The 23,866-nt window shown below is 36.8% G+C and overlaps 4 protein-coding genes and 1 pseudogene across 5 annotated transcripts in view; all 5 read right to left on the bottom strand.

The window, feature by feature from the left end:
* Positions 1–925: 925 nt before the first annotated feature.
* On the bottom strand, positions 926–3,608 carry LOC116849713 (cytochrome P450 9e2-like). Its single transcript, XM_032827123.1, has one exon. It carries the CDS (start codon positions 3,411–3,413, stop codon positions 1,851–1,853), a length of 1,563 nt encoding a protein of 520 aa, XP_032683014.1. The 5' UTR covers positions 3,414–3,608; the 3' UTR covers positions 926–1,850.
* Positions 3,609–4,235: 627 nt separating this feature from the next.
* Positions 4,236–8,504, bottom strand: LOC116849714 (cytochrome P450 9e2-like). 2 transcript variants are annotated; one of them, XM_032827126.1, is made up of 2 exons: positions 5,965–8,504; positions 4,236–5,727 (listed from the first exon to the last, which is right to left on the bottom strand). In XM_032827126.1, the coding sequence occupies exon 1, from the start codon at positions 7,524–7,526 to the stop codon at positions 5,967–5,969; it is 1,560 nt and encodes a 519-aa protein (XP_032683017.1). In that variant the 5' UTR covers positions 7,527–8,504; the 3' UTR covers positions 4,236–5,727; positions 5,965–5,966. The 2 variants fall into 2 exon arrangements, with proteins under 2 accessions (XP_032683017.1, XP_032683015.1); XM_032827124.1 differs by having other exon boundaries at positions 5,954–8,503.
* A 50-nt stretch (positions 8,505–8,554) lies between these two features.
* On the bottom strand, positions 8,555–14,462 carry LOC116849716 (annotated as a pseudogene).
* Positions 14,463–14,613: 151 nt separating this feature from the next.
* LOC116849710 (cytochrome P450 9e2-like) lies at positions 14,614–18,812 on the bottom strand. The gene has a single exon (XM_032827121.1). It carries the CDS (start codon positions 16,993–16,995, stop codon positions 15,433–15,435), a length of 1,563 nt encoding a protein of 520 aa, XP_032683012.1. The 5' UTR covers positions 16,996–18,812; the 3' UTR covers positions 14,614–15,432.
* A 155-nt stretch (positions 18,813–18,967) lies between these two features.
* Positions 18,968–23,866, bottom strand: part of LOC116849715 — an 8,535-nt gene continuing 3,636 nt past the window's right edge. The window contains exon 2 of the mRNA XM_032827127.1: positions 18,968–21,385. Within this exon, the coding sequence (XP_032683018.1) occupies positions 19,918–21,385 (1,468 nt within the window). The 3' untranslated portion in view covers positions 18,968–19,917. The remainder of the gene's footprint in view (positions 21,386–23,866) is intronic.

The following is a 23,866-nucleotide window of genomic DNA, read 5'->3' on the forward strand; positions in this document are numbered from 1 at the left end:
ATATATATATATATATATATATATATATATATATATATATATATATATATATATATAACTCAATCTCTTACAATTGATAATACTTTATTATTTATAAAGATCTATATTTTTAAATATATATATTCGCAAGGGAATTAATTCGCCGAAACTGCTTCGTAAGAAGCTGCAAAAGAAATGAGAAAAATATTTTTGGCATGGTAGACTGAGCCGGGGATTGAATTCAAAATTTTCCGCTTGCCCGGCTACCGTTCTACCAATAGGACTAACCAGATATCCATGCTTTGGCATACTCACAGAAAAATTATTTTAAAATCAACAAATATTTTTTTGATGGGTGCCATTAACATATTTTTTAAAATCTACATTCTCTTTATTTAAATCAAATATTGTTCACCTGATTTAGATAAACAATATTTGGTCTATCAAGGAAATATTTGTTAATTTTAATATAATTTTTCTCTCAGTGTATATCTTCTACACTCTCTTCTTGAGGAGATACTTTACATGTAAACTTTAACGACGAAGTACTGATCCTTTTCTGCGACATGTACGTTGTATTGATTAAAAATTACAAATATTTTTATGTAATAATGATTTATTTCGAATATTTTCGCAATTGTAAAGATAAAAAAAATGTCACACAAAAGTATTGAAGATACTTTACAAAAGTATGATCTTGTAAAGTGTGATCTTTCTAGACGATTTCAGAAACATTGAAGTTTTAAAAATGTACCACTCATTTTTAATATTGTTTTTAAAAATGTCTTATATCAATGACAACAATGTGAATCTAAGAAAATAAGAATACAAGACAAACAGAAACGATTAAATCCAGATTCGTTATCGTTATTGATAACGAAAAATGGAAAAACTGCTAATAGACATATTGTTGTGAAGGAACAACTTGAATGAAGATATACATAGATACATTTCATAATTTTTATATATTTTAATATGTATTATACATAAAATTACAGATTGTTCTCTAGTTCTATTATAAAGTCTGTTTTTACAGATATTAGTTCAATGTTTTTTCTCTCATTAAAATCAGAATATGCCAGTTAAAAATAAAATAATTTATTTAATATAATAGCAAAGTAAATTTTTTAATCTCTTTTTATATTTTGTATAATATTCTCGATATATCGTGTACGAAGTATTGAACGAATATAAATTTTGTATTAATATTCTCCATCGTCAGTGAATAAAATTAAGCAACATTGGCCCATAATTAACGGCCGACGGAGAAACTGTGGAGACCACTCGCGCAGACCTCGTAACTGCTAATCAAGATACAAATTTTATATATGGCATTCTGACCTTACGCTACTAGACTAGTAAAACTAGCCACGTTAATAGTTTGGTTATTAAAAAACAAAGTATATAATTAACAAGAATATGGCGGATATTAACATATAGAAAGAAGTCATCTCTGTCATGTTCGTACAATTACTACCACAAATACTACCACAACAATTATTTATCTGAGAACCATGAAATTTAAAAAAATGAAATTTTAGTTTCGATTTCATTTACATTGTTGAAAAGAAAGGGGACATAAAAAAATTTAAGGAAATAAAGAATGTCATAAGACAGAAATTCAACAACAGCTCCTTAAAGTAGATATTTTACCACAAAATTAAAAAGGAAAAATGTTTATAAGATGATTGTCATTGAGTAATGATTATAAAAATTTCAAATGTTTTTGCTTATAATTTTTCGATGCTATATTTCTCTAGAGGAAAATGTATTTATATTTGGGATGGATTTTATTTCGCAATAAATTCCAATGTTACCTAAAACACTTATATATGAATCTGACTAATCAACAAAAATTTCTCAGTCAGGTTCTATGCGCCGTTAAGATTGTTAACTGTGATGGTGCGATGAGGTTTTTTCCTCGGCATCGCCTTCAGCCAAAAACCTCCTTTGGCTTTCATAAGGAAACCAGTCTTGGCTAACTCGAGCGGTATTCCCGTCTTCTCGCAAGGTAGCAGGTCGCAACGTGCCAGCAGGTGGAAAAATAACACTTTTGTTTCTAGCAGGGTGAATCGGTTACCTATACACATCCTGGGGCCTAAGCCAAATGGCAAATAAGCTCCAGTGTTGTGAATATGTTTTTTCTGTTCGCCAAGAAACCTTTCGGGATTGAATTTTTCGGGTTCCTCGAAGTACTTTGGATCATGGTGGAGTCCGTAAACCGATATCCAAATAACTTGACCTTTCTTCACGGTGTAGGGCTTCACGCCTGGTAACGTCGGCGGTAACTCAAAATCCTTCTTGCATACTCTTTCCAACGCTACGGCGACCGGGTACTTTCTGAGAGTCTCATTCACCACAGCGTCCATGTATTCCATGTTGTTGATTATGTCATACGGCGATTCACCATTCGTGTCCTCGAGAACCTGGTCGATCTCGTTCTGCAGTCTCTTTTGAATATCTTTGTTAACCGCAATTTCATGCGCGACAAAACACATCAACGTCGACGTACTTTCAAAGCCACCTAAGAAGAAGCTGAAGGCCTGGCCAGTCATGTCGCTGATAGTTAGATCTTTCCTACCTTCTTTCTTCCCTCTACTTTCCATCATCAACTGCAATATGTCCGGCCGAACGATACCCTGTTCTTCCCTTGTCTTGATGGTGGTTTCCACGAGGTTCTGGAAAAATTCCGCGATCTCCGTGCGAATCAACCTTAGTTTGATTATTTTCACCAGCCACGGCAGGCTCCTGAATATGTAAAACTTCAGGAAAGTGGCGAAACTGTCGAAAGTAGTAGCCTTTTTGCCGTACACATAGAAGATATTTTTCGGGTTACGCATGGAATCGACGCTGATTCCAAAGGCACAGGTGGCAATCACATCGTTGGTGTACTTCGTGAAAATATCCTTCATCTCCATCACCCTCTGGTCCGGCGGCAATTCCTCCACAAATTTGCCGAAGTTGGTGGCACAGTCCGACATTAGCTTGAACATACCTTTCATTTTGCTGGACGTGAAGGCCGGACTCATCACAGCTCGTGTCTCTCGCCACCTATCATCTTGCAGGGAGAACAGATTGTTGGAAAACAATGGATCTTGATCCTCCGCGACCAGGCTGCGATGATTGGGAAACATTTCGAAGTTCTTCAGCGCAATGGATTTAATGAGTTCAGGGTCACGCGGCATCAGTAGCGGCTTGGTAAATTCATACATTCCGGTATATTTGGCCTCGGGATGCACGTCGTACAGGTCTTTCATGAGCGCAGCCGCAGTTTGTGTTCGAAAAATCATTGGTCCCAAGTTGCCTACCAAAGGCAATGGTCTAATATGCGGGATGTTATGTTTCTTGAAGTAGTTCAGATCCTTGAAGAGGAAGTAATAAACGCCCAAAGCGCCGGCTATCACCGACAAGATGATCACGTACACCATGTTCATCTAATTTTTACACTAATCTAGATACAGCACCTTTATCAGTACGTAAAATTGTCGAGACGATCGGAATTGTGGAGCAGTGGATGGTTACGCAACAAACTTATTTAATCAAGTATAATTATGCTCGAGGAGAAAATAAAACAAAAGAGCGGAGCAACGGCGCGCCGTTAACACTCAACGGTCGACTGCTACTATTCTGTGCAACCGTCGTCGTACATACGTTATATATGATGAGTCACGACTTACACAATGACGTGATACAGTCGGATATCTGAGATACTGTTAGTGCGAAAGTCAATTAGCCAAGTTGATGAAAAGCGCAATTGTAATCGTTTATGCAAACTTTGCATTATTATTATCATTATCCTGTTTGCTTAATAGTACTCATCTGGTAAATGAATTTTAACTGAATTTTAAATGAATTTTAACAACACGGGTCAATCAAAATATTTTTGTCATGTCACTCTAATCAGAGTTGGTACTTCGTATAAATTTTCATTCGCGAAAAACAATGTTGCTGACTAAATAGTTGCGTTACGTCAAATTTAGAAATTGATTTAAATTTTAATTGTAATAAAAAATCAGCGATTTAGAAAAAGGAAGACAAATATTGAATCGTTTATTATAAATGAAGTAATAAAAATAGGTGAATATTTGATATATACCTTGATTCTTTATCTTAACAAAAAAAAAAGGAATTGTCTCAATAGCAAGAAAATAGCAAGAAAATGTTTTTTAATGATGAAATATGTAGAAAAGTATACATAAACACTATTTTTCATGTTTTATACGAAATCAATGAGAATGAATAGTCGCATTAAAATGTTATGGTTCTCATTTTTTTCGTAAGAAAATCTTATTGAAATTTTACCTAAACTTTGTATAAAATAGTACAATCTTAAAATGGCTGATAAAATTAATTTGTTAAAATAAAAGATATTTTATTTAATTTTGATAAGAAACCTGGCGTGAATGAATTGTCGAAATTTAAATGTGATATATCTTAAAAAGAGCTGAGAAAAGAATTTTTATTTTCATACTAAAATTTAGCAACTTACTTGTATATATATAGAGATTTCCCTCATTAGTTATAACACGTCCAGATAAATCGTTGATAACAAGGACACATTCGAAAACTCATTCATCGAACACTCGCAGTGTTTTCGAACAAGAATAGAACTCAATTTTCATTTAGTTTCTTCGCATGTCGCTTCTCTTTATTAGAGTTCGTCATCGATTCCAATATCCGCTCAAGGTATACTGAAGTGGATGATGAACTCGAAAAATATCGATAACGTAAAGGCGATCGTCACTAAAACGATCTAACTTTTCGTATTTCACTTCCTTTTTGTATTTCTTGTACATGTAGATAGATGTGTATATATACTTTGTTTCATCATATTTTAACCAGGAAACCTAATTGCACGAACATACATATACACATATACACATATTAGAAATCTTTCTGCAAATTTTTCCGATTTTATGAAACTTCTAAATTCAGATATAAAGATATAGCAATGTATTTTTAAATTTTTCTAAACGATGCAAACTTGCATTGAATATATACAAATTATAAATTTTGTATCGAGCAAATATTTATGGCAATTAACAGCTCGTGATGTCAATTTATAAATGTTTCATTATTTTCCTCAAATATTTATCAATACTTCAAGAATATATTTTAATATGTATTTTTAAAGTATAAAAGTATTTTTAATTTTTTACATTCAGTAAACTTTGCAAAAAAGTAAGTGTTTTGGCATCCTTTTAATACAAACACAATATCATATAAGCACTAATATTATCTAGATCAAGAAATACACGATCTTCAAACTTACACATATTCGCAACAGCTGTATCTAAAATCATTGTAGTCCTACCGTTATAACATTAGTTACTTTTATATGAGATTTTTACCTTTATGCGTTGTATGTTGGACTATATATTCTATAATTTTTAGTCTAGGAAATGGTAAGGCATACATGACACTGACTGTATATATGCAATTACCAAAATATAACCAAGAATAAATAATATCCAAGAATAAATATAATCAAGAATAAAGAATATATAATAACCAAGAAGAAATATAATAACCAAGAAGTATAATTATACGTAAATAATCGTAAATATATCGTAAATAATCGCTTATTGCTATTTTATATATTATTCCAAACCAAATTATAAATACCAAATTATAAACACTACCAAATTATAATATATTTTTCTTAATATATTTTTCTTCAGCCTTGAATAGTCGATAGATAAGTTTTATCATCTTCTTAACATTGCTTTCACGACTTATTTGATATTTCTGTAACACACAAAATTGGAGTAATTAACATAATTTATGTATAAAATATGTTTCTTTTCTCTCAAAGTCCAATCAATTTTCTTGATCAACAGATTTTTTAAGAAATTGTAAGATTAATGAATAAGGGGAACCATTAATAATTTATGTTTAATACAAATTTCATTTCATGTAAATTTATATATTTTCCATATCTTATAAATTCAAAATGTTAAGACTTGAAATTCACCAAAAAAGTACTTCTATGGATCCTGTATGTCGTTTGCGTTGTTAGTAGCAACGGTGCGGTGCGGATTCTTCCTCGGTATCGCTTTTAGCCAGAAGCCGCCTTCGGGTTTCATATTAAACATATCTTTGTTTAATTTCAACGGTATTGGTGTCTTCTCGCAAGGTAGCAGGTCGCAACGTGCCAGCAGGTGGAAAAGTAACACCTTCGTTTCTAATAAAGCGAATCGGTTACCTATGCACATTCTGGGACCCAAGCCGAACGGCAAATAGGCTCCCGTGTTGAGGATATGTTTCTTTTGCTCGCCGAGAAATCGTTCGGGATAGAACTTCTCCGGGTTCTCGAAGTATTTTGGATCATGCTGGAGTGCGTGAATCGGTATCCACACGATATCGCCTTTCTTCACAGTATAGGGCTTCGCGCCCGGTAACGTCGGCGGCAACTCGAAATCCTCTGTGCATGCTCTGTCCAGTAGCATAATCACGGGATACATTCTAAGAGCCTCATTCAATACTGCGTCCAAGTATTCCATGCTATTGATCGCCTCATACGGCGCTTGTCCCTTTGTGTCTTCCAGAACTTGATCGATCTCGTTTTGCAGTCTCTTTCGAACATCCTCATTCACCGCGATCTCGTGCGCGGCAAAGCACATCAACGTCGAGGTGGTGTCGAAGCCGCCGAAAAAGAAAATGAAAGCTTGGCAGGTCATGTCCTCGATCGTCATTACCTCTCTACCATCTTTTTTTCTACCTTCCATCATCAGCTGTAACATGTCCGGCCGAACAATGCCCTTCTCGTCCCTGGTCTTGATAGTGGACTCCACAAGGTCTTGAAAAAAGTTCACGATCTTCTCATGAATGATCTTGACATTGAATATACGTGCCAACCACGGCAAGCCCCTAATTAAGCATATTTTTAAGAAGGAGAAACTGTTGAAAGTAGTCGCCTTTCTGCCGTATACGTAGAAGAGATTCTTCGGGTCTCGCATCGAGTCGACGGTGACGCCGAAGGCGCAAGTGCCGATTACGTCATTGGTGTACCGTGTGAAGATGTCCTTCGTTTCTATTACTCTCTTCTCCGGCGGCAATTGCGCCACAAAATTACTGAAATTGGCGGCATAATCCGACATTAACTTGAACATGCTCTTCATTTTACTGGACGTGAAGGCCGGACTCAGCATAGTTCGCACCTCCCGCCATCTGTCGCCGCAAAGGGAGAAGAGGTTCTTGACAAATAACGGCTCTTGTTCCTGCGTGATAAAGTTTCGATGGTTCATGAACATATCGAAGTGCTTGAGTGCGACGGACTTGATAAGCTCGGTATCACGCAGCATTATCAGCGGCGTTCGAAAATCATATAGACCAGCGTACTTAGCCTCGGGATGTATATCATAAATCTGCTTCAGTAAGTTAGCCGTGGGTATTATACGGAAGAGGGCCGGTGCCATGTTGCCAATCAACGGCAGTGGCTTTCGATGTGGTATGTCATATTTCTTGAATCGATCTACGTCCTTGAAAAGAAAATAATAGAGCCCCACCACGCCGGCTATTACCGACAAAATAATCACATACACCATATCGATAAGATTTTTTCACTAAACTGATTTCTAATTGGTATGCCGCACTATGCAATTAGTATGCCGCACTATGCAATTGGAATATACTCGCGCCTAAATCTGTTAGTTCGAACGATATTAGAATCTCTCCGGTGTATTAGCGGCGAATTTACATAATTAAGTGTTGTCGTTTCACGTGTTGATTAATTGCGAGGAAAGAATCAAGTGGGATGTCTGAGTACGTGCGCGTCGTTCACACTTCCACGGCGGACTGTAACCGTTTAGCTCGATCTTTCTCATTTATAATACTGAAACCGTCATTGCTTACGCAACAGAGAGCTACAATCATACATCTTGTAGCGAAGATTAAGTGGCACATCTCTAATGATATTGGGGCAAATGTCAGTTACACAATTTAACGAGATACACAATTACATTTAATTATTACATGTTTCGTATTTTCAATATCTTATATATTTACTTCGTGACATATGCGGAGTGTAGTGAATGTTAATGATTGACGAAATAATAATCTATCCTGAAGAATCTAGACGTAAACATGAAATGAAATCTATTGGCCCGATACCCCTATTATGAAGAATCGCGAGGGAGAGGAGGGAAAGGAAGAATTTATAATTCTTGATTTATTACCTCGATTCCATTTAAAGTTTTTACTAAGTATTGATAACATTTAATAGATGTGCAATGTATGCATATCGTATATACGTTTCAAAGAAAATTTAATACTTCTTGTGTATGTCGCGCTATTTAGACATTTATTAAAAAATTATTACTATACCAATATTAGTGTTAGATTATGACTTTTGCTTATAAAGGCGATAAACTTCTTATTCAATCCTCCGCTGTAGCTGTTATTAATTTAATCCGTAATAGATATTGCCTTACAATACAAAAATTTAAAAAAATTAATTCATTCGAACGTTGTATTGATTAAGAATTACAAATGCTTTTATATAATGAAGATACGTTTCGAATATTTTCACAATTAATAAAGGTAAGAAAAAATGTTTCATACATACACAGATACGTCTTATAATTTTTATATATTTTAATATGTATTATACATAAAATTATAGATTATTCTCTAATTCTATTATAAAATCCGTATTTACAGATGCTAAGTCAATGTTTTTTCTCTCATTAAAAATGGAATATTTCAGTTTAAAAATAAAAGAGTTATTTAATGTAATAACAAAATAAATTTTCTGATCTCTTTTTATATTTTGTATAATGTTCTCGACATATGATATACGCATCATTGAACGAGTATAAATTTTGTATTAATATTCTCCATCGTAAGTGAATAAAATTAAACAACATTGGCCCATAAATAAGGGTCGACGGGAAAACTGTGGAGTCCACTCGCGCACACCTCATAACTGCTAATCAAGATATAAATTTTATATATGGCTTTCTGACTCTGCACTACTAGACTAGTGAAACCGGCCACGTTGCTGCATGTTTGTATTTTGGTTATTAAAAAACAAAATATATGGTTAACAACATCGTAGCATATATTAACAGAAAAAAGTCATATTTTTCATATTTTGTCACATTTGTATAATCAATCACAACAATTACTTTTCTGAGAAGTTGCAACCTTAAAATTAAAAAAAATAAGATTTTAGTTTCGATTTCACTTATTGCTGAAAAGAAAGGTGACATAAAAAAATTAAGTAAACACAGAACGTCGTAAGACAGAAATCCAACAACAGCTCTTTAAAAAGTAGCCATTGTACTATAAAATTAAAAAGAAAAAGATATTCATATGATGATTTTTTATGCAGTAATAATTATTAAAATTTCAAATATTTTCCTTTATAATTTTTTGATGCCATATTTCTTTTGAGGAAAGTACATTAATATTTCGGATATATTTTATTTCGCAATAAATTCGTGTTACCCATATTATTTACATATGAATCTGACCAATCAACAAATATTCCTCTATAAGATCTACGCGCCGTTAATATTGTTAACTGTGACGGTGCGATGAGGTTCTTTCCTCGGTATCACTTTCAACCAAAAATCTCCCTTAGCTTTCAATACGAAACCAGCCTTGGCTAACTCGAGCGGTAACCGCGTCTTCTCGCAAGGTAGCAGGTCGCAACGTGCCAGCAGGTGAAAGAGTAACACTTTTGATTCTAACAGAGCGAATCGGTTACCTATGCACATCCTGGGGCCTAAGCCGAATGGCAAATAAGCTCCGGTGTTGTGAATATGTTTTTTCTGTTCGCCAAGAAACCTTTCGGGATTGAATTTTTCGGGTTCCTCGAAGTACTTTGGATCATGGTGGAGTCCGTAAATCGGTATCCAAATGACTTGACCTTTCTTCAAGGTGTAGGGCTTCACGCCTGGTAACGTTGGCGGCAACTCAAAGTCCTTTTTGCATGCTCTATCCATCACTACGGCGACCGGGTACATCCTGAGGGTCTCATTTACCACAACGTCCATGTATTCCATGTTGTTGACTATATCATACGGCGACTCACCATTCGTGTCCTCCAGGACCTGGTCGATCTCGTCTTGCAGTCTCTTTTGAATATCCTTGTTAATCGCTATTTCATGCGCGGCAAAGCACATCAATGTCGAGCTACTATCAAAGCCGCCGAGGAAGAAAATAAAAGCCTGGTTAATCATTTCGTTAATTGTTAGATCTTCTCTACCTTCCTTCTTTCCTTTACTTTCCATCATCAACTGCAACATATCCGGCCGAACGATACCTTGTTCTTCCCTAGTCTTGATGGTGGTTTCCACGAGTTCCCGGAAGAATTCCGCGATCAATTCGCGAATTAACCTCAGTTTGAATACTTTCGCCAGCCACGGCAGGTTCCTGAATATGTAAAACTTTATGAAAGTGGCGAAACTCTCGAAATTAGTAGCCTCTTTGCCGTACACGTAGAAGAGATTCTTCGGGTTACGCATAGAATCAACGCTGACGCCGAAGGCACATGTGGCAATCACATCGTTGGTATACTTTGTGAAAATATCCTTCATCTTCATCATCCTCTGCTCCGGTACGAATTCCGCTACGAATTTGCCGAAGTTGGCGGCGCAATCCGACATCAACTTGAACATACCTTTCATCTTGCTGGATGTGAAGGCCGGGCTCAATACTGTTCGTACCTCTCGCCACCTGTCATCTTGCAGGAAAAACAGATTATTGGAAAACAATAGATCTTGATCCTCCGTGACGAATCTGACATGATTCGGAAATATTTCGAAGTTCTTCAGCGCAATGGATTTAATGAGCTCAGGGTCACGTACTACAAGTATCGACTTGGTAAATTCGTACATGCCAGTGTACTTGGCCTTGGGATGCACGTCGTATATGTTCTTTATGAGCTCAGCCATAGATTGCTTGCGAAAAACCAGCGGTCCCATGTTGCCTATCAAAGGCAGTGGCCTAATATGCGGGATGTTATGTTTCTTGAAGAAGTTCAGGTCCTTGAAGAGGAAGTAATAAAGGCCCAAAGCGCCGGCTATCACCGACAAAATGATCACATACACCATGTTTATCAAATTTTCGCACTAATCTAGCACCTTGATCAGAGCGTAAAATTATCGATACGAACGGAATTGTAGAGTCGAGGATGTTTCCTTGATAAATTTACTTAATCAAATATTTTGATTTTATCTACTGATTATACTCGAAAAGTGAATAAAGCGAAGGAGTGAGGCAACGGTGCGCCGTTGACACTCAACAAGCGACTGCTAGTATTCTGCACAATCTGCGTCTTATATAGGTCGTATGTAATAACGTCACAACTTACGCAATTGAGAGCTACCCTCGGACATGTGAGATACTATTAGTAGGGGAATCAATTACGCATTTTAATGAAAAACACAATTGCAATCGTCTTTGCATTATTATTATCTTGTTTGTTTGAGAGCATACATGTGATTGAGTGAATCCCCAAAACACAGGTTAAACATAAAATGTGTACTTAACCTAATTTTACTCTAATCAGAACAGATATTTCATATAGATCTCTGCTCATAAAAAACAGTGTTGCTGGCCAAATAGATTCATCACGTCAGTTTTTAGAGTTGATTAACCTTTTAAGATAAAAATGGGCAATTTAAAGAAAAAGGACAAATAAATCGTTTATCGTCAATAAAATAATGAAAAATGATAAATATTTAATAAACACGTTGATTTTTTGTTAACAAACGAAGAAGAATTGTCTTACAAATAGTAAAAAATTTGTTTGTTAAAGATACAGTATATAAGAAAATATATATAGGTACTTTTTTTATGTTTGGCGAAATCAGTAAAAACAAATAGTTAGATCATAATATTATTATAATTATAATATTATTATTATTATAATGTTACTTAGTAACAGTATGTTGTTATTAAAGTAGAGTCACGAGGAAGTATAGTTATATATAATGATTAGCATCACTGAGTTATATTTTGAGAAAAAGGATATTTAATCAGCGGATACTAATGAGATATTTATTTGAACTATATATTTAATAAAAAATGTATTTTTACATAAAAGATTTACATTTTCTTGAAATTTTAGCAGCAATGGTTTATATTCTACATAAATAAAAGAATTTAAGTTTAAGTAAAAATATTAGTAGTGCTCACACATCGTGTATTCATTAAATATTTTTTAATATTTATTAGAAACTAGTAGATACTATTAGAAACAAATGCTTATCAGTCATACGTTCCTGAGTTTGGAGTGGCTCATAGATTGCTTGCTGAGCGATGAATTAAGAGGAATAGCGCTAAACGGAACAAGTCGAAAATTGATCGGAATGTACAACATGTCGAGCGCTGACTTAATATATGAAATATTATAATATTGACCTGAGATATAACGTCATAGCTCCTAATGGTCAGCAATTAATAGATAGCAATTAATAGATAGATAATTGAATTAAGAAGAATCTTTCTTTTGGATTTATTATTATTCATTATTATATATTTATTGTATGGTTTTTTATTTTTTATTAATTATTAAAGTTTTCCATGTCCATAGCATGTATGTATGTGTGTGTATATATATATATGTGTGTGTGTATGTATATGTGTGCACGATAAATAAATCCACAAGATTTTGCAAAGTAACATAAATTCTTCTACAAGTTGCGTGTACCGTTCGCGTTATTTACTCTGACGGTGCATTATAGTTCCTCCTCGGCACTACTTTCAGCCAGAAACCACCTTCAGGTTTCATAGTGAAGCCATCCCTGGCTAATTTCAGCGGCATTGGTGTCTTCTTGCAAGGCAGCAGGTCGCAACGCGCCAACAGATGGAAGAGTAATACCTTCGTTTCCATTAAGGCAAATCGGTTACCTATGCACATCCTTGGACCCAAGCCAAAAGGCAGATAAGCTCCTGTATTGAGAATATGTTTCTTCCGCTCGCCAAGAAATCTTCCAGGATCAAACTTCTCCGGCTGCTTGAAATATTTGGTATCATAATGGAGTCCGTAAATCGGTATCCACAAGATTTGACCTTTCTTCACGGTGTAGGATTTCGCGCCCGGTAATGTCGGCGGCAATTTGAAATCCTCTATACACATTCTGTCCGTTATCACGGCCACAGGATACATTCTAAGAGCCTCATTCAATACTGCATCCAAGTATTCCATACCGTTGATTGCCTCATATGGCGCTTGCCCGTTTGTATCTTCCAGGACCTGGTCGATCTCGTTTTGCAGTTTCTTTCGAACATCCTCATTCACCGCGATCTCGTGCGCGGCAAAGCACATCAACGTCGAGGTGCTTTCGAAACCGCCAAAGAAGAAACTGAAGGCCTGACTGGTCATGTCTTCGACTGTCAGTTCCCTCTTATTTCTTTCTTACTTCTTTCTTATTTCTACTTTCCATCATTAGCTGCAACATGTCCGGCCGAACGATATTCTTTTCGTCCTTAGTTCTGATGGTAGTCTCCACAAGATCCAGGAAAAATTTTGTGATTTCCTCGCGAATAATCTTGAGATTGAACACGCGTGCCAGCCACGGCAGGGACCTGAATGCATATACTTTGAAGAAAAAGGTCCCGCCGAAACTAGTTGCCTCTCTGCCATATACGTAGAAAAGATTTTTCGGGTTTCGCATAGAATCTACGGTGACGCCGAAGGCGCAAGTAGCGATCATATCATTGGTGTACCGTGTGAAGCTGTCCTTCGTTTCTATCACCCTCTGCTCCGCCGGCAGTTGCGCCATGAATTGGGCGAATTTGGCGGCATAGTCCGACATCAATTTGAACATGCTCTTCATCTTGCTGGACGTGAAGGCCGGACTCAGCATAGTTCGTACCTCCCGCCACATGTCGCCGCGAAGGGAAAAGAGATTCTTACCGAACAACGGCTCTTATTCCTCTGTGACAAAGCTGCGATGATGCGGGAACACGTCAAAGTGTTTGAGTGCGATTGACTTGATGAGTTCGGTGTCGCGCAGCATTATTATTGGAGTGGTCATTTCGTACACACCGATGTACTTCGCCTCGGGGTCAATGTCGTACATCTTCTTCACGAGTTCTGCTAGAGATGTCATACGCAATAACGTCGATATCATGTTACCTATCAGCGGGACTGGCTGTAGATGTGGTATGCCATGCTTCTTGAACTGATTCAGATTCTTAAAGTAGTAGTAGAGACCCAGCGCGCCGGCTATCATCGACAAGACAATTACGTGTACCATGTCGTTGAAATTTTTCCTTACTGAACTGAGTACAATGCGTGCAGCTGTCGATTCCAGCCAAATTATAATTTGTCCGATTGCCTGAAAAAAAGTCAATGAGAGCTAATCCAAGTTATAAATCTCTCCGATGTTTACGCAGTGAACTTACTTAATTGAATGTTGTTTCGTGCATTGATTAAACATTAAAAAAAGAATCAAACGGAACTCTATGTCCGCCGTTGACACTCGGCGGCCGACTACTATCAATTTGCGTCATCCTCTTCGTATATACGCCTCGTCAATACGCTTTGTTTAATCAGTGCCGACGTAACAGAAAGTTGCACAATATCTCGTATCGAAGAAAATATGGCTTATCTCTAGTATTATTGGCGCCAAAATCAATTCAACAAGTTAACGAGACACTGAATTCAAATACGTAAAATTTACAATATTATTATTTTATTAGCTCTATAATATATACAAAGTTTAAAGAATATTAATGTACTCAACGAAGTGATGATATCTTATAGAAAAACAAAATGGAAATATGATAAACGAAAAAAAGATAAAATTTATTCACACACATCTCTGGTTATGCAGGATCAATATCTGGATTTATTATTTCAGTTTTATCTATATTTTATCCAAATCTCTCTCTCTCTCTTTCTCTTTCCTTATGTTCTTCTCTTTCCCACTCTTTCTCTTCCTTTCTCTCTTTCTCCCTTGCTGACATTTAATGATTTTGCGATATACATATACACATTATAGTTTCATTTCTATGGAAATTACATGGGTACCTTTTTGATGCTTTCTTCATAGTTATAAGAGAAATATTGCTGAATTATTGTCACAATTTGTACACGACAATAAGCTTTTAATGTTATTTTTAAAAAAGTAATACTAATTTAAATCACCAATTTACATGACATAAATATCGTTTCCTACTCCTATAAAAAAAGTCGTTTCATATCTTGTTTTCCTAACCTATCTCTAATCACATACTAATTTTTTGTGGTCATTATACGTAATATGAAAGTCAACAATTTAATGCATGAAGGATGACAATGTTATCTTGTAATATGAACTTATACTTCCTACTAAATGGCACATTTGATTAAGAAGAATTTTCCGTTTGTACTGATTATTATCTATTGTTATATATTCAATATAGTTTTTTCTTATTATAATTTTTTATTAACGTTTTTCAAATTTATAGTATATAAATCCTTCCTCAAGATTTACACAATCAACAAAAACTCTACTACAGGTTACTTGTACTGTTTATATTGTCAATTACAACAGTGTGATACGGGTTCTTCCTCGGCACGGCTTTCAGCCAGAAACCACCCTCAGGATTTATATTAAAATCTCCCTTAACGAATTTGAGCGGTACCGGTGTCTTCTCGCAAAGTAGCAGATCGCAACGCGCCAGCAGATGGAAAAGTAACACCTTCGTCTCCAATAAAGCGAATCGGTTACCGATGCACATTCTGGGACCCAAGCCGAAAGGTAAATAAGCTCCCGTGTTGAGAATGTGTTTCTTTTGCTCGCCGAGAAACCGTTCGGGATCAAACTTCTCCGGGTCCTCGAAGTATTTTGGATCATGATGGAGTGCGTAAATCGGTATCCACAAGTCATCGCCTTTCTTCATAGTATAGGGCTTCACGCCCGGTAACGTCGGCGACAACTCGAAATCCTCTGTGCATGCTCTGTTCGTTAGTGTAGCAACGGGATACATTCTAAGAGCTTCATTCAATACTGCGTCCAAGTATTCCATACCGTTGATCGCCTCATATGGCGCTTGCCCGTTTGTGTCTTCCAGGACCTGATCGATTTCGTTTTGTAGTTTCTTTCGAATATCCTCGTTCACCCCGATCTCGTGCGCGGCAAAACACATCAACGTCGCGGTGCTTTCGAAGCCGCCAAAGAAGAAACTGAAGGCCTGACTGGTCATATCCTCGATCGTCAGTTCCCCTTTACCTTCCTTTTTGTTTCTAGTTTCCATCATCAACTGCAACATATCCGGCCGAACGATATTGTTCTCGTCTCTGGTCTTGATGGTGGACTCCACAAGATCTTGAAAAAAGTTTACGATTTTCTCACGAATGAGCTTCAACTTGATTATACGTGCCAACCACGGCAAGCTCCTGAATATGTAAACTTTCAAAACGGAGGCACTATCGAAAGTAGTTGCCTCTCTGCCGTATACGTAGAAGAGATTCTTCGGATCTCGCATGGAATCTACGGTGACGCCGAAAGCGCAAGTAGCGATCATATCGTTGGTGTACCGTGTGAAGATGTCCTTAGTTTCTATCACTTTCTGTTCCGGCGGCAATTGCGTCACAAAATTAGCAAAGTTGGCGGCATAATCCGACATCAGTTTGAACATGCTCTTCATTTTACTGGACGTGAAGGCCGGACTCAGCATGGACCGCGTCTGTCGCCACTTGTCGCCGCGAAGGGAGAAGAGGTCCCTGCTAAACAACGTATCTTGTTCCTCTGTAACGAAGGTAGGATGGTCTTGAAACATGTCGGCGTTCTTGACGGCGATGGACTTGATGAGCTCGGTGTCGCGCAACATTATCAGCGGCGTTTTAAAGTCATATAATCCGACATACTTCGCCTCGGGATGTACATTATAAATCTGCTGCAGAAACTTAGATATAGGTACCATACGGAAGATCGACGGTGCCATGTTGCCTATGAACGGCAGTGGCTTCAGATGTGGTATGTCATATTTCTTGAATCGATCCAGATCCTTGAAGAGAAAATAATAGAGCCCCACAGCGCCGGCTATCACTGACAAAATAATCACGTACACCATATCGATAAGATTTTTTTCACTAAACTCGATTCTAATTGGTACTTGTGCCTCAAAACTGTCGATTCAAACGATATTAGAATCTCTCCGGTGTATTAGCGGCGAATTTACATAATTGAGTGTTGTCGTTCCACGTGCTGATTAATTGCGAGGAAAGAATCAAGTGGGATGTCTGAGTACGTGCGCGTCGTTCACACTTCCACGGCGGACTGCAACCGTTTAGCTCGATCATTCTCATTTATAGTACTAATGTACAATCGTCGCTTGCGCAACGGAAGGCTACACTCACGTACTTTGTAACGAAGATTAAGCGGCGTATATCTGATGCGATTGAAGCAAACATCAATTGCAGTAATTGATGAGGCACAATTATACTCGACTATTGTTTTTTGTTTTCGCTATGTTATCTGTTTACATCACAACTACATAGAATATAGTGTAAACTTATGTTCGACGAAATAATTATCTATTCTGACGACCTAAGGATCCTATCTACATATAAACACGAGATAAAATTTATTTACACGTGAAACTAGTTGTGAGGAATTTTGTGCCGAGGAATTTTATAATTCTTTATACAATATTTTGGTCTCATTTAAAATTTTAACTAAGTATTGATGTCCATTTGTGTCTACCAGAATTTGATCAATCTCGTTTTGCAATTTCTTTCAAATATCCTCGTTCATCGCAATCACGTGCGCGACAAAAACACATGAATGTTACGATGTTTTGGAAACCGGTACAGAAAAAGCTGAAGGCCTAACTAGTCATGTCCCTGATTGTTAGTCCCCTCTTACCATCTTTCTACTTTCCATCTTCAACTGCAACATGTCTGGCCGAATGATACCCTTCTTATCCTTAGTCTTAATGGTAATCCACGATTAGATCCTGAAAAAATTTGGTGACTTCAAATGAATTTGAGTATACATGCCCGCCATGGCAGGAATCTGAATGTGTATATTTTTAAAAAGGAGTCGTTAAAAGAGATTGCCTTTTACCGTATACATAGAAAAGATTTTTCGGGTCTCGCATGAAATCTGCGTTGTCGACGAAGACAAAGTCGTGATTACATCATTGATTTATCGTGTAAAGATGTCTTTCGGTTCTGTTATCCTCTACTCCGACGGCAGTTGCATTACGAACTATAGACGAATTTGGCGGCGTAGCCCGACATCAGTTTGAACATGTTCTTCATCTTGCTGGACGTGAAGGCCGGACTCCACATAGTTCATACCTTCAGGCATATGTCGCTGCAAAGGGAAAAGAGATTCTTACCAAACAATGACTCTTGTCCTCTGCGACGAAGCTGCGATGATGCGGCAACACGTCAAAGTGCTTGAATGCGGTGGATATGTTAAGCTCGGTGACACATTATCATTACACACCGATATATTTAGCCCCGGGATGAAAGTCGTAGATTTTCTTCACAAACTCTGCTAGAAACGTCTTACGCAAGATCGTCGATATTGCTCATGTTACTCATCCAGGCCCTCAGCTTTTTCTGTATCGGTTTCCAAAGCATCGTAACATTCATGTGTTTTTGCCGCGCACGTGATTGCGATGAACGAGGATATTTGAAAGAAATTGCAAAACGAGATTAATCAAATTCTGGTAGACACAAATGGACATCAATACTTAGTTAAAATTTTAAATCACTTGTATGGCATGCTTCTTGATTCAGAATTTTATAGGTAATAGTAGTATTTTTTCAGGTAATAGTAGAGATGCAAGGCGTCGGCTACCATCGACAAGATGATTACGTGTAACATATCGTTGAAATTTTTTCTCATTCAACTGAATTCAATACGTGCGATTCTAACGAAATTATAATTTTTTTGATCGACTAAAGGAGGAAAAAGTCAGTGTGGGAGCTAATACAAAATATAGATCTCTCCAGTGTTTTCACAGCAAACTTACTGAATTTAATGTTGTTAGTTCATGTACTGATTAGGTTCTTGGGTGCTCACATCGTTAATCTCTTTTTAAGCAGTATTATTATTTTATTCGTTTTATAATATATACAAAGTGTAAAGAATATTAATGTGCTCGACGAAGTGATGATGTCTCATAGGAAAACAAAACAAAAATACGATAAACGAAAATAAGATAAAATTTATCCACACAAACTTCGATTATTCGGAATCAATTTTTAGAAGAAAGTCGGCGGTTATCGATTTATTATTTTAGTTTTGTCCATATATTATACAAATCTCTCTCCCTTTTCTCTCCTTATGATCCTCTTTCTTCCACTCTTTCTCTCCTTTTCTGACATTTAATTACTTTGCGATGTATATACATTATAACATCATTTTTACGGAAATTACATCTTTTGGATGTTTTTTACACGGTTATTAAAAAAACATTGCAATATTATTATATATTGTTATGAGATTAGAGATATTGGCATGAGATAATTGGCATGAGATTAGAGATATAGATTAGAGACAGATTAAGAAAATAAGATATGAAAAAATTTCTTTCATAGATATAAGAGACATTATTTATGTGGTGTAAATTAGTGATGTAAATTAGTATTATCTTTCGAAAGATAATACTAATATACATCACTAATTTACCCAACATAAATATCGTCTCCTATACTTATAAAAGAAATTGTTTCATATCTTATTTTCCTAATCTATCTCTAATTTATATCTCTAATCTCATGCCAATTTTTTGTGCTCACAACTCATAATAAGAAAGTCAACAATCTTTTAATGTATAAAAGCACATAATGTTATCTTGGAATATGAACTCATAATTCCTAAATGACATATTGGATTAAGAATTATTTTTCCCTTCGTATCGATTATTTTCTATCGTTATATATTTAATATGGTTTTTTCTTATTACAATCTTTTATTAACATTTTCCGAATTCATAACATATAAACCCTCACGATTTATCAAATCAACAAAAACTCTACTACAGGTCACTTGTGCTATTTATGTTGTTAACTGCAACAGTGTGATGTGGCTCTTTCCTCGGCACAGCTTTCAGCCAGAAACCACCCACAGGCTTCATATTAAATTCTCCCTTAGCTAGCTTAAGCGGCATTGGTGGTGTCTTTTTGCAAGGTACCAGGTCGCAACGCGCCAGCAGATGGAACAGTAATACCTTCGTCTCCAATAGGGCGAATCGGTTACCGATGCACATCCTGGGACCCAAGCCGAAAGGTAAATAAGCTCCCGTGTTGAGAATGTGTTTCTTCTGCTCGCCGAGAAACCGTTCGGGATCAAACTTCTCCGGATCCTCGAAGTATTTCGGATCATGCTGGAGTGCGTGAATCGGTATCCACACGACATCGCCTTTCTTTACGGTGTAGGGCTTTGCGCCCGGTAACGTCGGCGGCAACTCAAAATTCTCTGTGCATGCTCTGTCCGTTAATATAGCAACGGGATACATTCTAAGAGCCTCATTTAATACTGAGTCCAAGTATTCCATACCGTTGATCGCCTCATATGGCGCTTGCCCGTTTGTGTCTTCCAGGACCTGATCGATTTCGTTTTGTAGTTTCTTTCGTACATCCTCGTTCACCGCGATCTCGTGTGCGGCAAAACACATCAACGTCGAGGTGCTTTCGAAACCGCCAAAGAAGAAAATGAAGGCCTGACTGGTCATGTCCCCGATCGTCAGTTCCCTCTTACCTTCTTTTTTATTTCTAGTTTCCATCATCAACTGCAACATATCCGGCCGAACGATATTGTTTTCGTCCCTGGTCTTGATGGTGGACTCCACAAGATCGTGAAAGAAGTTTACGATTTTCTCACTAATTAGCTTCAAATTGAGTATACGTGCCAACCACGGCAAGCTCCTGAATATTATAATTTTCATGAAGGAGGTAAAGTTGAAAGTAGTCGCCTCTCTGCCGTATACGTAAAAGAGATTCTTCGGATCTCGCATGGAATCTACTGTGATGCCGAAAGCACAAGTAGCAATCACATCGTTGGTATATCTTGTGAAGATGTCCTTTGTTTCTATCACTTTCTGCTCCGGCGGCAGTTGCATCACAAAATTAGCAAAATTGACGGCATAATCCGACATCAGCTTGAACATATTCTTCATTTTGCTTGATGTGAAGGCAGGACTCAACGTGGGCCGCATCTGTCGCCACCTGTCGCCGCAAAGGGCGAAAAGGTTCTTGCCGAACAACGGTTCTTGTTCTTCTGTAACAAAGACACGATGGTCCAGAAACATGTCGGCGTTCTTGAGGGCGATGGACTTGATGAGCTCGGTGTCGCGCAACATTATCAGCGGCGTATTGAAGTCATATAGACCGACGTACTTCGCCTCGGGATGTATATTATAAATCTTCTGTACTAATTTAGGTATAGATACTGTACGGAAGGTCGACGCTGCCATGTTGCCTAGGAATGGCAATGGCTTCAGATGTGGTATATCATATTTCTTGAATCGATTCAGATCCTTGAAGAGAAAATAATAGAGGCCTACGGCGCCAGCTATTACCGATAAAACTATCACGTACACCATATCGATAAGATTTTTCCACTAAACTGAGTTCTAATTGGTATGCCGCACTATGCAATTTCTGTTGGAATACTCGCGCTTACATCTGTTAGTTCGAACGATATTAGAATCTCTGTGGTGTATTGACGGCGAACCTACATAAGTAAATGAGTATTGTCGTATAACGTACTAATTAATCGCGAAAAAATATCATGTGGAGTATTTCAGTATAAGCGCACACTCCACGGTCGACTGCAACTGTGTAGGCCTATCTTTCTCATTTATAGTACAGATATGTAGTCGTCGCTTGCGCAACGGAAAACTTCGTGTACTTTGTAACGATGATAAAGCGTATCTCTGATACGATTGGAGTATGTATCAATTGCAGTAATTAATGAGGCACACAATTATACTCGTCTATTGTTTTTTTTTTTTTGCTATCTTATCTGTTTACATTACAACTAAATAGAAAGCAGTGTATACTAATTCCACGAAATAATTATTTATCCTTTCGACCTAAGAACTCTCTCTAGACATAAGCACGAGGCAAAATTTATTTACACCTGAAATCAGTTGTGAGTAAGCTCGTTCCGGGGAATATTTATAATTCTTTATATATTATTTTAGTAAATTAAAATTTTAATTAAGTATTAATGTCCATTTGTGTCTACCAGGATTTGATCAATCTAGTTTTGCAATTTTTTTCAAATATTCTCGTTCATCCCAATCACGTGCGCAGCAAAAACACATGAATGTTAAGATGCTTTGGAAAGCGGTAAAGAAAAAGCTGAAGGCCTAACTAGTCATGTCCCCGATTGTTAATCCCCTCTTATCACTTTTCTACTTACCATCTTTAACTACAACATGTCTGGCCGAATGATACTCTTCTCGTCCTTAGTCTTAATGGTAATCCTCCACTAGATCCAGAAAAAATTTGGTGACCTCGCAAATGAATTTGAGTATACATGCCAACTATGGCAGGAATCTGAATGTGTATATTTTCAAAAAGGAGCCGTTGAAAGGGATTGCTTTTTCACCATATACGTAGAAAAGATTTTTCGGGTCTCGTATAAAATCTGCGTTGTCGTCGAAGACGCAAGAAGCGATTACATTATTGAAGTAAAGATGTCTTTCGGTTCTATTATCCTCTACTTCGACGGCAGTTGCATCACGAATTAGATAAATTTGGCGGCGTAATCCGACATCAGTTTGAACATGTCCTTCATCCTGCTGAATGTGAAGGCCGGACTCAGCATAGTTCGCACCTTCAGGCATATGTCGCTGAAAAGGGAAAAGAGATTCTTACTAAACAATGACCTCTGCGACGAAGCTGCGATGATGCGAGAACACGTCAAAGTGCTTGAATGCGATGGATATGTTAAGCTCGGTGTCACACAGCATTATTGTTATACTGGTCTTTCGTACGCATCGATATACTTAGCTCCGATGATGGATGAATGTCGTAGATTTTATTCACAAGTTCTGCTAGAGACGTCTTACGCAAGGTCTTACGCAAGGTCGTCGATATTGCTCATGTTACCTACCCACGCACTAGCTTCAGATATGGTATGGTATGCTTCTTGATTCAGATTTTTCAGGTAATAGTAGAGATGCAAGGCGCCGGCTGTCATCGACAAGACGATTACGTGTAATATATCGTTGGCATTTTTTCTCACTCAACTGAATTCAACGAGTGATTCCAGCGAAATTATAATTTTTTTGATCGACTAAAGGAGGAAAAAGTCAGTGTAGGAGCTAATACAAGATGTAGATCTCTCCAGTGTTTTCACAGCAAACTTACTGAATTTAATGTTATTATTTTATGTACTGACTAGGGTTCTTGGGTGCTCATATCGTTACTCTCTTTTTAAGCAGTATTATTATTTTATTTGCTTTATAATATATACAAAGTGTAAAGAATATTAATGTGCTCGACGAAGTACGATGTCTCATAGGAAAACAAAACAAAAATACGATAAATGAAAATAAGATAAAATTTATTCACACAGACCCCGGTTATTCGGAATCAATTTTTAGGAGAAAGTCGGCGGTTGTCGATTTATTATTTCAGTTTTGTCTATACTTTATCCAAATCTCTCTCCCTTTTTCTCTTCTTATGATCCTCTTTCTTCCACTCTTTCTCTCCCTTTCTGACATTTAATTACTTTGCGATATATATATATATATATATATATATATATATATATATATATATATATATATATACACATTATAAGATCATTTTTACAGAAATTACATATGTATCTTTTGGATGCTTTTTACACGGTTATTAAAAAAACATTACTGTATTATTATTAGGACCTTAACTTAGTTTCCGCCCAAAAAATACTGAGAAAAAGCATTTATTGTAAAAAATTTATTTAAATTATTTCAATGAAAGTATTTT

Source organism: Odontomachus brunneus, unplaced genomic scaffold, assembly GCF_010583005.1.
Source record: "Odontomachus brunneus isolate Ranch 3 - 2012 unplaced genomic scaffold, Obru_v1 Obru_scaffold_124, whole genome shotgun sequence".
Lineage (NCBI taxonomy): Eukaryota > Metazoa > Arthropoda > Insecta > Hymenoptera > Formicidae > Odontomachus > Odontomachus brunneus.

Bases quoted from the DNA above. Each gene is read 5' to 3' on its own strand.
- LOC116849713 (XM_032827123.1), bottom strand. From the start codon at position 3,413: ATGAACATGGTGTACGTGATCATCTTGTCGGTGATAGCCGGCGCTTTG.
- LOC116849714 (XM_032827126.1), bottom strand. From the start codon at position 7,526: ATGGTGTATGTGATTATTTTGTCGGTAATAGCCGGCGTGGTGGGGCTC.
- LOC116849710 (XM_032827121.1), bottom strand. From the start codon at position 16,995: ATGGTGTACGTGATTATTTTGTCAGTGATAGCCGGCGCTGTGGGGCTC.